The sequence below is a fragment of the Manis pentadactyla genome, chromosome 10, assembly GCF_030020395.1.
Source record: "Manis pentadactyla isolate mManPen7 chromosome 10, mManPen7.hap1, whole genome shotgun sequence".
Taxonomy (NCBI): Eukaryota; Metazoa; Chordata; class Mammalia; order Pholidota; family Manidae; genus Manis; species Manis pentadactyla.
Genome location: NC_080028.1, coordinates 9,280,954 through 9,292,351, shown reverse-complemented (window position 1 = coordinate 9,292,351; position 11,398 = coordinate 9,280,954). Strand labels below are relative to the sequence as shown.

Below are 11,398 nucleotides of genomic sequence, written 5' to 3'. Positions count from 1 at the left end.
TCAGAGTAAACATCATTTATTTTGAACATTCAAATTTACAAAAACAGAAAAGTAACAAAAACTATGACATATATCACACGCGCGCACACACACACATACGCACATGTTGCATCTCACGTCACTTTATGTACAAAATTGGGAAAGGAGAAGGAAGGGGGTTTGCCAGTAGGGTGCACTAATTTCACAGTGTCCGACAGCCTGAACATGCTCACTCACTCGTCAGCCTGGGCCCACGTGAGCCCCTTCCCCACCCAGCAGGGCCAGGGGGAGCGGGGAGGTGGGGGTTGGGGTGGCAGGCAGCTCAGACAAAGCAGGTAATGAGAATGACCTCATCTCTGGGAGGGAGCCCGTTCCCCAATTTGCTCAGGGCGAGGGTGCTGGGAAATGTAGGACAGGAGGGACCCAGTTCTGGGGGGAGAGGCCACTGCATCTTGGAGAGCACTGGGCACAGAGTCCGAGAGCTGGGTACAGGTCACCCGGCTGGGTGGCCCTACGGGCTGACCACCCTCCATGGCCCCGGTATCCTCATCTGTAAATCGAGGGCTTCAGCGCTCCCCAAGAGCCCTTCCTGCCCAAATCTGTGGTTCTAGGTCATCACAGTTGTGGCAGAGTGATCTGTGCCCTTGGGATGTTGACTGGAGCACAGCAGGCCACAGAGGTGGGAGGACCTGGCAGGTAAGAGCTGTGATGCACCTGGAGCAGGGTTTGGCCCAAAGCAGGAGTCTGAGAAATGTCAGTGTCCCTCCCTTGTCCCTCCTGGGGCTCTTGGGAGACATGGGGCTCCCTCTTCCCTCTCAGCTCTCTGGGAACTCCAGCTGGTTAGAGGAGCTGAGGCAGTGAGCACAGGTAGAGGGACGCGGTCCCTGAGGGGCTGAGACCCCTCCCACTCCCTCACCCAAGGGGTCCCTGGCCCTGGGGCTGGCCTGTCCTATGCCTGTTTCCCCACCTCAAACCCCATGAAGGTGGTGAATGGGGTCAGGCGCATCCCTTCAAGCCCAAACCCTCCAGGAGCAAAGATGCTCAAATCGCACTCCATAGAGAGTGAGGGGTAGGCTCAGGATATAATCTGTCTGGATTTGAACTCTGGGCTCTGTCACTTGCTGGCTGACAGACATTGGGCAGTTTACTTAACCTCTCTGTGCTGGTTTCCTCACTTGTATAATGGGGCTAAGGATTGTCCTAGCTTACAACTTTGTTGTGAGGATAAATGAGATGACTGATGCTCATAAGGTGCCCAGCACAGTGCCTGACACTTAAAAAGGATGAAACACACACAGGCTCCAGCATATTATCAGCCAGGAGCAGCTCGGAGCCACGACCGAGCGCCACAGCTCCCCTTCCCCTCTCACTGGCTGTGCCTGAGAGCAGCCGAGGAAGGTCAAAGCTGGAGTCTAAATGGCAGGTATTCGGCAAACATACAAGGAAGATCAATGGATGGAGGAGGGGTGGGGACTCTGGGGTTTCATCTTACTGGAATGGAAACGGCCCAGACTCCCGAGCCGACACCCCAACATCTCTAGTTTGTGCCTGTTTCCTCTGGAGGGCTGCCCAGGGTGACTCAGCACAGGAACCAGGCTGGGAGGTCAGACGTCTCATCATTACCATGACAAAGCATAAAGGACTTGGAGTGGTGCCTGGGTGGGCTCCAATGATCAGACAGGTTCTGTCACCTCCCTCCTGAGACACTTTCTTTTCCTCAAGGCCTCCATAAAACCTGCTTCCTTCAAAACAATAGCAGAAACCCAATTAAGCCCAGTGTCCCCGAAATCTAAGTTCCGAATTCTGCCGTCACCCCAGCAACAGCCTATGTCATTATGAGACGCTTTGACCCAGCACTTGGGCTGATGTCATTGGCTGTTACCAGGGCAACCTTGATCTCAGCAGGTTCGGGCTGAAGCACGCCATCACTCCTTCTAGGGGGAGTTGAGCCTGAGGTGCTGAATGGTCTATTTGTGCTCTCGAAATGGAGCCAGAGATCTGGGAGCAGGAGGCAACAAGTCTTGGAGACACCCCACGGCATGGGGCCCACGGACTGGGCTCTGCGTCATGTGCCGGGTTAAGGGGCCACGGTGGGTGGGGAGAGGGAGTAAAAAGGGAGGCAAAAGGCACCAGTACCCACTCGAGTCAGGTAGCCTCAGCTGCCTGGACACCTTGTAGGTGACTGGGTGGGGGGATGCCTGCGTTCTTAGTTCTCCATCCCTGCCAGAGGGACTGGGGCTCACACTTCTCCCCTGACCCCCTGGGGTCGGGGGATGCCAAGATGTTTGCATGTTTCATAAAGGAAGATGTTCCGGTGGTCATGTTGGAAAGCACTGTGACCTCTCAAATATCCATCCTCTTAGGTGTAGGTTGGACTCAAAACCTTCATGACCAGACAGTAGGGTGGGTAGGGTGGTGGGGAAGAGCACTAAAGAGGAAGTCGGGAGCCCTGGGTCCTAGTCCTGACTCTGCCTCATTATGCCATGTGACCCTGTGCAAGTCACTTGCCCTCTCTGAGCTCTTCCCCATCTGTGTAAGCAAGGGGTCGGACTGGGTGGCTTTTCTAGGCTCTGACATTCTTGCACTCTCTTGGGGAAGCTGGTGAGGACTCAAGGGTAGTGACCAGGAAGCTACCAGCCCTTTGAGACACCTTCAGACAGGCAAGAGTACCAGGATGAAGGGATCTAGAAGAGCTGATTTTTATAATCTGTGCATAAGGTTGATCTGCCTTGACCCTTGCCCTTGCCCTTCACCTATGCCAAGACAGATCCCAACTGCTGTCCAGTCCCAGGACCCGTGCCCCTTGGTCAACCGGCCAGGTTCTCAGGCTTGCCCCACCCTACCCACTGGGGATCACAGACCATCTTAAGTTAGATCTGGAGAGCTCTCAGAAAGGACCAAAACAAGGGCTTCCCCTCCTAAATGGGTAAGGGCAGCCCAGAGAGGGCAGGGACTTACCGAAGGCCACAGAGCAGCTTAGGGGCAGGGCTGGCCAGGACCCGAGGGCCGCTCCTCCTCACCCAGTGCTCTGCACACTGCCCCACACTTCTCCCTGCCCTCTCAGTCTCTCCCTTCCTCAGAGGCTGCAGGGGCATGCAGAGGGGATAGGTAATGTGCCTAGGTCAGAGCCTGGGTCTCTGGGGGCACCGAGGGCCTGAGCGGCTCCCAGCCCAGGCTAAAGTTGGCCCAGGCCCTACCCTGGGCATGGAGGAGAGGTGACCATGCCAGTGGGCACAGCTGTGGGTGGGCACAAGAGGTGACACAGCCCTTTAGCCTCCCAGGGTATTGATTCCTAACCCTCTAAGCTGGAGCCGGGAAGGGACTGTCCTGGGAGTTGAGGTGGGGTTGGGCCAGGCACGGAGCCAACATTCAAACCATTGTACACAAAGAAACGAGGAAAGAGGAGGGACAGAGAGGGTGTGGGCTGGCGGGGGACAGCGTGGCGGCTGGGAGAGGCCCCATCGGGATCCCGCTGCCCTCCCCGGCAGCTGGTGGAAAGGTGGAGGAGGGAGTCTGTGCCACCTCCGTCTGTTACCCCCTCCCCAGCCTGGGGGCTGGCTCTATAGCCTGCTGTGGCCCGGAATGGGCAGGGGCCAGGCCTGCTGCACGGTGGTGGGCACGGGCACCACCCCTGCCACTGAGACAGTGGGCCTTTCCCCGAACACACAACTCCGTGGGAGATGCTGTTGAGATTAGTAGAATCAGACATGGTTGGTGGGACAGGGTGGGGTTGGGAAGATAGACGGCTCCAACGTAATGCCAGCAGGGTGGTCAAGCTGTGGGTACTGCTACCTACCCACCAGCAGACCCTGGACTCACCCCAGGCTTGACCTGTTACTTGAGCTCCTTGTCCCCTTCCAAGTGCGGTCAGGGGACAACGTTCTGGAGGTACGGGTATAGGTGGCGGGGAAACAGGAGGCATGGCCAGGAGTGGGGCAGGAAGGGAGGGCAGCATGTGGGTCGGCTGAGGAGGGAATGTGAAGCCCCTCCCGATAAGGTCCCCAGGATGGCAGGCAAGGGAGGGGCCCTGGAGGAGGGGGCTCCTCACGCCTTGGTCTTCCCCTTGCAGACATCAAAGGTAGCCTTTGTCGCACCCCCAAAGGCCTCCACCAGCTTGTCTTCCCAGGGAAGGACGTTGCCCAGCAGCGGCCCAGTGCAGTTGGCAATGCTCAGGACCTGGGCAGGTGTCAGAGCGTGGTCCCACAGGTTAAACTGGGCAATGTCGCCCACAAAGGCTTGGGTGGCATCGAACCGGCCACCCAGGGTATCCTGGGCCGAGAGCAGCAGAGAAAAGAGAGAGACACAGAGTGAGGGAGCAGAACAGACAGGCAGATAGGTCCAGTCAGGCCGTCCCCCACGCCTGCTGGAGCCCCACCCCTGTGCAGGCCTCGGCTCTCGCTGGCTCTCAGTTCACTCATCTGGAATGGCTGGGTTGGACTGAGCGATCGCTGCTGTGCTTTCAGGGGCCCCCTGCCCCACCCCTCCTCCTCAGGGGCTTGGGCGGGGGCGGTATTCACTTGGGCCGCGGCCCCGTACACCTATGCCTTACCTGCTCCTGGCCCAGAATGAGGATCCCATGAGGCTTGATGGGGTGCCAGGCGGCCAGGTTTTCTCCGGAGCCCCGCAGCGTCCCATCCTGGTAGGCAGACCACAGGCCGTCCCTTGTGGTCCAAGCGATGCAGATGTGGTGCCAGGCATGGTCCTTTAGGCTCAGAGGCAGCTGGGCCACCTGGACACAGGTCCCCCAACCCCAGGTCAGAGCACCTCGAAGCCCACAGCTGGGACAGTGGGGTGGGGGACAGAGAGACCCACGTCCTTCCCTCCAGGAGCGGATCAAGGCTTTGGCCCTGCCCTTCCTCCCAGCCCAGTGCCTTTCTGACCACCCTCTCCTCTTTCCCTACAGCCTGACCAGGCAGTTTCACTCAGATCGCAGGACCATTCAGGGCTGGTTTCCAGCAGCTTCCAAGTCGTTTATTCACTCTCTAACAGGCCTTTAAGGTCATATGGGGCAGGAGCTGTCTCTCACAGTCCCCGAAGACCTCACATAGTGCCCGGCATACGACTGAGTTCAAGAAGTGCTGGCAGTGGTGGAGCAAGCCTTGGGCTCAGTGGCGAGGCCCTGGCTCTGGTTCTGCCAACCGTCTGTGGGGCACTGGGGAGGCTGCTTTTCCCTCCCTGGGCTCCAGTTTCTTCATCTGTAAAGTGAGGAGGGCAGGCAAGGGATGGCAAACACACAGCCACTTCTGCTTTCTCCATCCAAGGCAGACATGGCTAATCAGTCACGAGCCTGGGCTCAGCCTCAGAATCTTTCCCATCACCTTGCTCTGGGAAGCCGCTGCTGATCGATTATAGAGTTATAGCCTGTGAGACGAAAGGCACTTGCTGTCTGTGGATCTGGGACTCTCAAAGGGCTCTTTCATCTCCTAAGTTTTCTGAGATCACAATTTAATGCAACATTCTCTGAAACCTACTTGGCACCAGGCCTTGTTTAGGACACTGGGGATACACATCTAGTCTTGCCTTAAATTAGCTGAGTCTGCACAGGAGAGGAAGACTTTAAGGACAATATCACAAGACAAAATAACATGGGCCGTTTGGGAGGTACAGAGGCTGTGAAGGCCCAGAGAAAGAGGGGCTGTGGGGACAGTGGACGTGGTACCTAAATACGTCTGGAAGGACAGTGGACTCTGACCATTTCATTGAAAGACAAACCGAGCGGGGACACAGGAGGTGTCAAGGCTCAATGGCTGGAATGAAAGGGGACCTGAGCGTACCCTGTGAGGATGGCCCTCAAAAGGACTCCTGCGGTAACTCGGTATATGGCTGCTCTTTGCCCTGTCCAGGGTGCTGAAGCCTTTCCACGCAGAACTGAGTGCTGACCACAGGCAGGGCCAAAGATGGCCGCCAGGGGATGAATGAGTGGGACAGGTAACGGGATCTAGATGTAGTCCGGCTACCCAGGACTTCGTAGGACCTTTTGTGCTACAGGAGAAACTCACTGCTTCCGGGACCTATCTCCTTTCTCCTCCTCTAGGACACCCATGAAAGACACCTCCTGCTGAGCTGGGTTTTGATGAGGGTCAACACTCCTAGCAGTTTTATGGGGCTGTGGGCTGGTCACAAATGGGTGCGAAATGTGGTGTCTGCATTTCCAGGGGGGTCTCAAAAGACCATCATCCTGCAAGTCCCAAAGCAATATGGAAGGCAGGGGGAGGACATCTGGCGAGGAATGAGGGTGATAAGATGCTCCTCTTCCTCCCTGCTCAGTCGCCAGGTCCCAGCACATCACTCCCCTGAGGTCCTTGTCCTGCCCTGTAGCTAGGCCCAGCTTGGCACACAGCAGGAGGCCAGGGCACGGGGAAGATGGCCCAAGGGCAGAACAGTGGAGCGGTTAAGAGATGGCTTCTGGAGCCCAAGGCCCTGAGTCATATCATCACCCTTCACCAGCTTCTGAGCCTCAGCTTCTCCATTTGCAAAATGGTGATAATAAGGGTGCCTACCTCCCAGTGCTATTGGGATGGCCAAGGATAGTAATATGAGTAAAATGCACATTAACACAGGTTTTGGAATAATAAAGATGGGTCACATTTACTGAGGCTTATGAAATGCTATTTGCTTAAAGCACTTTACATGTGTTTAAGGTGCTTATTTCTCACCACAACCCTACAAGGTAGAGACTATTATCATTCCTGCTTTACAGATGAAGAAACTGGGGCACAGGGAGGGTAAGTGACCATCTATGGTTCTGCAGTGGGTAAGTGGCAGACTTAGGATTCAGATCCAGCATTCAGGCCCGCAGCCTGACATAGTGCCATTCCATTCTCCACTGGGCGGGGAGGGGCAAAGGGGCAGGCTGCAGGGGAGAAGAAGGTGGGGAGTCCACCAGCACTTCTCCCCAGCTAGGTCCTTGGACCTTACTTGCCTTCCTCTTTGTCCGGGAGAATGAGCAGGGCCCTTCCAGCCCCACTCCTACAGCTGGGTCACTGGGGAAGTCACTTAATCTCTTCGAGCCCCACATGCCTACTCTATAAATGGGGACATCACCACTTACAGCCTCTCTTGGGCACAGCCCCTCTTCAGCCCCAGAAGCCAGCTTGGCACACAGCAGGCATTTCATGTGTGCTGAGTACGCTGAGCAGGAGAACAGAGAGGGTGCACATGTCTGGGGCCCAGCACAGCGCTGGGGCTCCTGGAAGGGCAACCGTGGCCCTGTCCCCACGTCCTTCCCACTCTGCCCGGCCCTGCCTACCTTGTCATTGATCAGCAGCTCCATGGGGTCGTGGCCTGCCTCCAGCAGCACCATCTCGTTGGCCTGCCCAGGCACCGAGTAGGAGAAGGGGGTGCCCTGGCCAGTGCTGCCCGACCGGGACCGCAGCCACATGCAGACAGTGAAGGCGTAGAGCTCGGGCAGCGCCTTCCGTATGCGGGCATACATGTAGTTGTTGCGGATGGGGATGCTGATCTTGAAGGCATCTGGGGGGCTGTAGGCCGAGGACCCTGCGGCGGTGGGTAAGGCAGACACAGTGGGAGTCAGTGGACAGTGACGAGGGTGGGCGGGCAGCACATGCGCCAGAATGAGGGCTGAGCAGCTGATATGTGCCGGGTGCTTTCTCGGCTTCCTCACTCTGCTCTGGTGAGGAGTGTGGTTAAAGCACAAGGGCTCTGGACCTGAGAGGCCTCCACCAACTCCCAGCATGTGACCTTCAACAAGTTCAACTTAACCTCCCTGGGCCTCAGTTTCCTCCGTAAAATGGGGTGATATTATTTCCTCCCCCCTATGGTTGTGTGAGGGTTGAGATGAGCTATGTAAATGTCGGGGCCATGTAAAATGCTCAACAAATGTTAGCTATCACTATTATCATTTTTTAGAGTTCTTTGTCTATCAACAAGCACTCTACAGTGCTTTCTACATGGCAGGCGTGTTTGTTCTAGGTGCTTTTACATACACTATCTCATTCATTCTTATAACAACCCTATGAGGCAGACACTTATAATCCTTGTTTTACAAATGGGGAAACCTTGGCACAGAGAGGTTAAGTACTTTTCTCAAGGCTACACAGCTAGTAAGCGGCAGAGCTCGGATTTGAGTAAGCCAATCTTGGGATTCCTCATCAACAAGGTGTCTTTTAGCTCAGAGTTTTGGGGATTCTATGTCTTGAATATCAGAGGGCTTTCTGCAGGGGATAGACTGGGGAGTCAACACCTCCAAGGGGAGGGGATAATACCCCACCACTCCCCTCCAGGGTAGGAGTTCCCCTTCCCCAGCTGGTTGCTGAGGGCTGGGGGAAATGGGCTGGGGCTGGGAACGGTGCATCTAGGGTTCCCAGGGCTGGCTGGGGCTCTGAGCGAAGGTTGATGTGATGCATCCTGTTAAGAGGAAGGGCTCAGTGACTGTCTCTTTAAACCCATTTCATAGATGAGGAGGTTGAGTTCTGAGAAGGGACACAACTTGCCCACAGGCACACAGATATCCAGCCTAGTGTCCTCCCTCCTCTCTGTCCGGCAGCCTCTTGGGGGCCATTTCCTGCAGTCCCTTCAGATCCTTATCGCAGTGTAAAGGGACCGGTGGTAGGACTGAGTAGGGTGAGTTTCTCTTTCTTGTCCTTGTGCTCCAGACAGGATGTGATGTTGGCCCTGGAACCCACCAGGCCATGCCTCCCATTAGCTGTGCCCCTGCTATGGCTTCTCTACTCCAAAATCTACCTCTGCTTTCAAGGATTAGCTTGAGGTCTACTTCCTCCAGGAAGCCTCCTGGATTTCTTTCTCTGGAACTCCTGTTTCTGCACCCAAGCTAGTCCAAGCTAACTGCTCATGGTTTCCCCTGGTATCTCCAACTTGTTTATAAACCTCTTCAGAGTGGTCCTCATAGGTTTCACAGATAAAGGTCCCTAAGAGCTCATGAGCCTTAAATCCCTGCTTTTCAGATAAGGAAAATGAGGCCTGGGGAAAGGAAGTGAACTTCCTAAGTCATGAAGCAAGACAGCTGTGGAACCAGGATCCAGGTCTCCTGATACTCATACCTGGATCCTGTCCATTATGTCAATTATGTCATGTGTCTCTGACCCCTGGCAGTGCCAGGCCGAGGTGTAAAACAAATGACAATATTCTGATTCCTTGAAGGTGCCTGTGGGGTGATTAAATGCATAGAATTTGGGGTCAGAACTGATTTGAGGTAGAGATCCACTCCTTACTGGTTGTGTGACCTTGGGAAAGTCACTTGACTTCTCCGAGCCTCAGTCTCCTCATCTATGAGGAAGATAACAGTACCAACCCCGTACAGTTAGTGAAGATTAAACCAGCTGATGTTTCAAGAACTTAGCCTGGTCCAAGAACATATGGTGAGAAGATGTTATTAATAATAACAATAATGATATCCCCTAACGATTCTCTCCCTCATGTGTTTCGCAGCCTCCTCCTGACCATCCGTCTAACTTCAGCTTCTGGAGAGCATGAAAATGTTTTTCGAGCAAACCTGCCTCCCTGATGACCTGAGGACCAAGGTCTGGCCCGCTGTGCCCTCTTGGGGATCTGGGACCCACCATGCTCCAGTTCAGCTATGCGGTCCTGCAGGGCGTCCAGCTCCTTCTCCACCTCCTGCCGCTGCTGGTAGCTGCTGTGACTGAGGGCCACACGCTCCTTCTCCAGCGCCAGCACCTTGGCCAGCAGCTGCCCCTCCAGCTCGTCCATCTTGGAATGCAGGGTGGTGGGCACCGCGGGAGCAGGGGCCGGGGCAGCTGAGAAGTTCACATGGGCTGGGAGCTCCTGCTGCTCACAGGGAAGAGGAAGGGGCCTGTGAGGTCACTTGGCGGGAGGAAGGAAAGAGACTCAGGGCTCAGAAAAGCCCACCACCCAGGCCAAGTGACCCTATGTGAGCCTCAGGTTCCCATATGCAAAATGGGGACGGCAATACCAGTTCCAGGCAACCAATGTGTACTGGAAGTCTGGCAGGTTCTGTCCAGGGCTGGTGTGTAATGTTTTGGATGGTACTCTTAGTGTTCCCATTTCACAGTTGGAGAAACTGAGGCAGAAGACCTTTTGAGTTCTCTACAATGACGGGGCTGGGCAAAGCTGACACCTCTGGAGCTCTCCAGCAAAGCATCCTCCCCCCTGAGAGAGAGAGACCTGCCAGAAAGGAACAGGACTTCGAGTGCTATTTACACAGACGCTGTGGTGAGGAGAAACCAGGAAAAACGCGCAGGCTGAGGGGGGCGGGCGCCCAAGCTGTTCTTTTGTGAGAGCCACCAGCCCCACTGCCAAAAGGAAGGCCCGGGGGAGGTGGGCTCACCGGATCGCGTGGGCCCCTCCCCAGCCCAGGTCTGAATCAGAAGAACAAGACACCCCCGTTCCCCATCTGCTGAAGGCACAGGCTGGGCTGCGTGGGCTCCTGGCCTGAGGCCAAGTGGGCCCCTAGCCCGAGGACCTGAGTGGTCCTGATGAGGCAGGAAATGGGGCTCAGAACCCACTGCCTATGGTGCTGTGCGTGCAGGGCGGGGTTTGGTGTAAGTGTGTGGGGGCTGGAGTCACAGCCCGGGTTCTTGGCCAGCTTAGTGCTAATGTGCTGGGCTCATTAGCACTCACTGAGGAGGATGCTAACAGCGGCAGCTTTCATCGTCACGCACTGAGTGCCAGGTCCTGCGCCCAGGAAGCACTGCACAAACATTTCATGACCCTTCTCAACAACGTGGGGAAGTAAGAAAGCCCACTATACACATGAGGGGACGAGGCTTAGGTGAAGGCACCTGCCTGAGGTCACACAGCTGTGAGTCACAGAGCCAGGACCCCAGCCCAAGCCCTGTTGATTCCAGAACCTGTCCCATTCTTTGGTCCTACCCTGACAGTGCGGGTCTCAGTTTGTTGCTCTGCCAAGTGGGCACACTGCTGGCTGTACTGCCGGCCTCGAGGGCCATCAGAAGAGGTTCCAGTGGCCACGCAAAGGCTAGAGGGGCTGGCAGGCAGGCTCTCAGACCAAGGCGTGGGGCAGCTCACAGAGGGACCTGGATAAGAGGGCTCTGAGGCTGGGAGGCTTCAGGGGAGACCCAACCACCTCAACCCCTGGTGGGGTGGCTCCTTTCCCGTGGTGGGCGGAGGGAGGGAAGTCCTTTGGTGGACTTCAGGGTCAGGGTCCCATCCTCTGTGCCCACGCATGCACGCACACACACAGGCAGTGCAGGGCCCTGCTCCAGGGGCAGCGGGGAGAATGGAAAGAGAACAGGCTTGGTGGTTGCAGTGGGGGTTGGGTCTCCCCACCTCCCCCCATCTGAACATCCCCCAAGTCCTGTGTGAATCTGCTGGGGCTCATAGCCTGGCTCCACGAGCCCAGTGACCTCATAGAAAGCTGTTGTGCCTCAGTTTCCCTATCAGCAAAGAGGGTACAATAATGTCTCATAGCCCTGTAGTGAAAATTAAATGAGTCACAGAT

At 55.9% G+C, this 11,398-nt stretch overlaps 1 protein-coding gene across 1 annotated transcript in view; it reads right to left on the bottom strand.

Annotated features, from left to right (window-relative positions):
- NPTXR (neuronal pentraxin receptor) overlaps positions 1-11,398 on the bottom strand; it is a 29,950-nt gene continuing 18,552 nt past the window's right edge. The window contains exons 3-6 of the mRNA XM_057508343.1: positions 9,519-9,744; positions 7,229-7,476; positions 4,529-4,708; positions 1-4,248 (exon numbers count right to left, since the gene is read on the bottom strand). Of these exons, the coding sequence (XP_057364326.1) occupies positions 4,024-4,248; positions 4,529-4,708; positions 7,229-7,476; positions 9,519-9,744 (879 nt within the window). The 3' untranslated portion in view covers positions 1-4,023. The remainder of the gene's footprint in view (positions 4,249-4,528; positions 4,709-7,228; positions 7,477-9,518; positions 9,745-11,398) is intronic.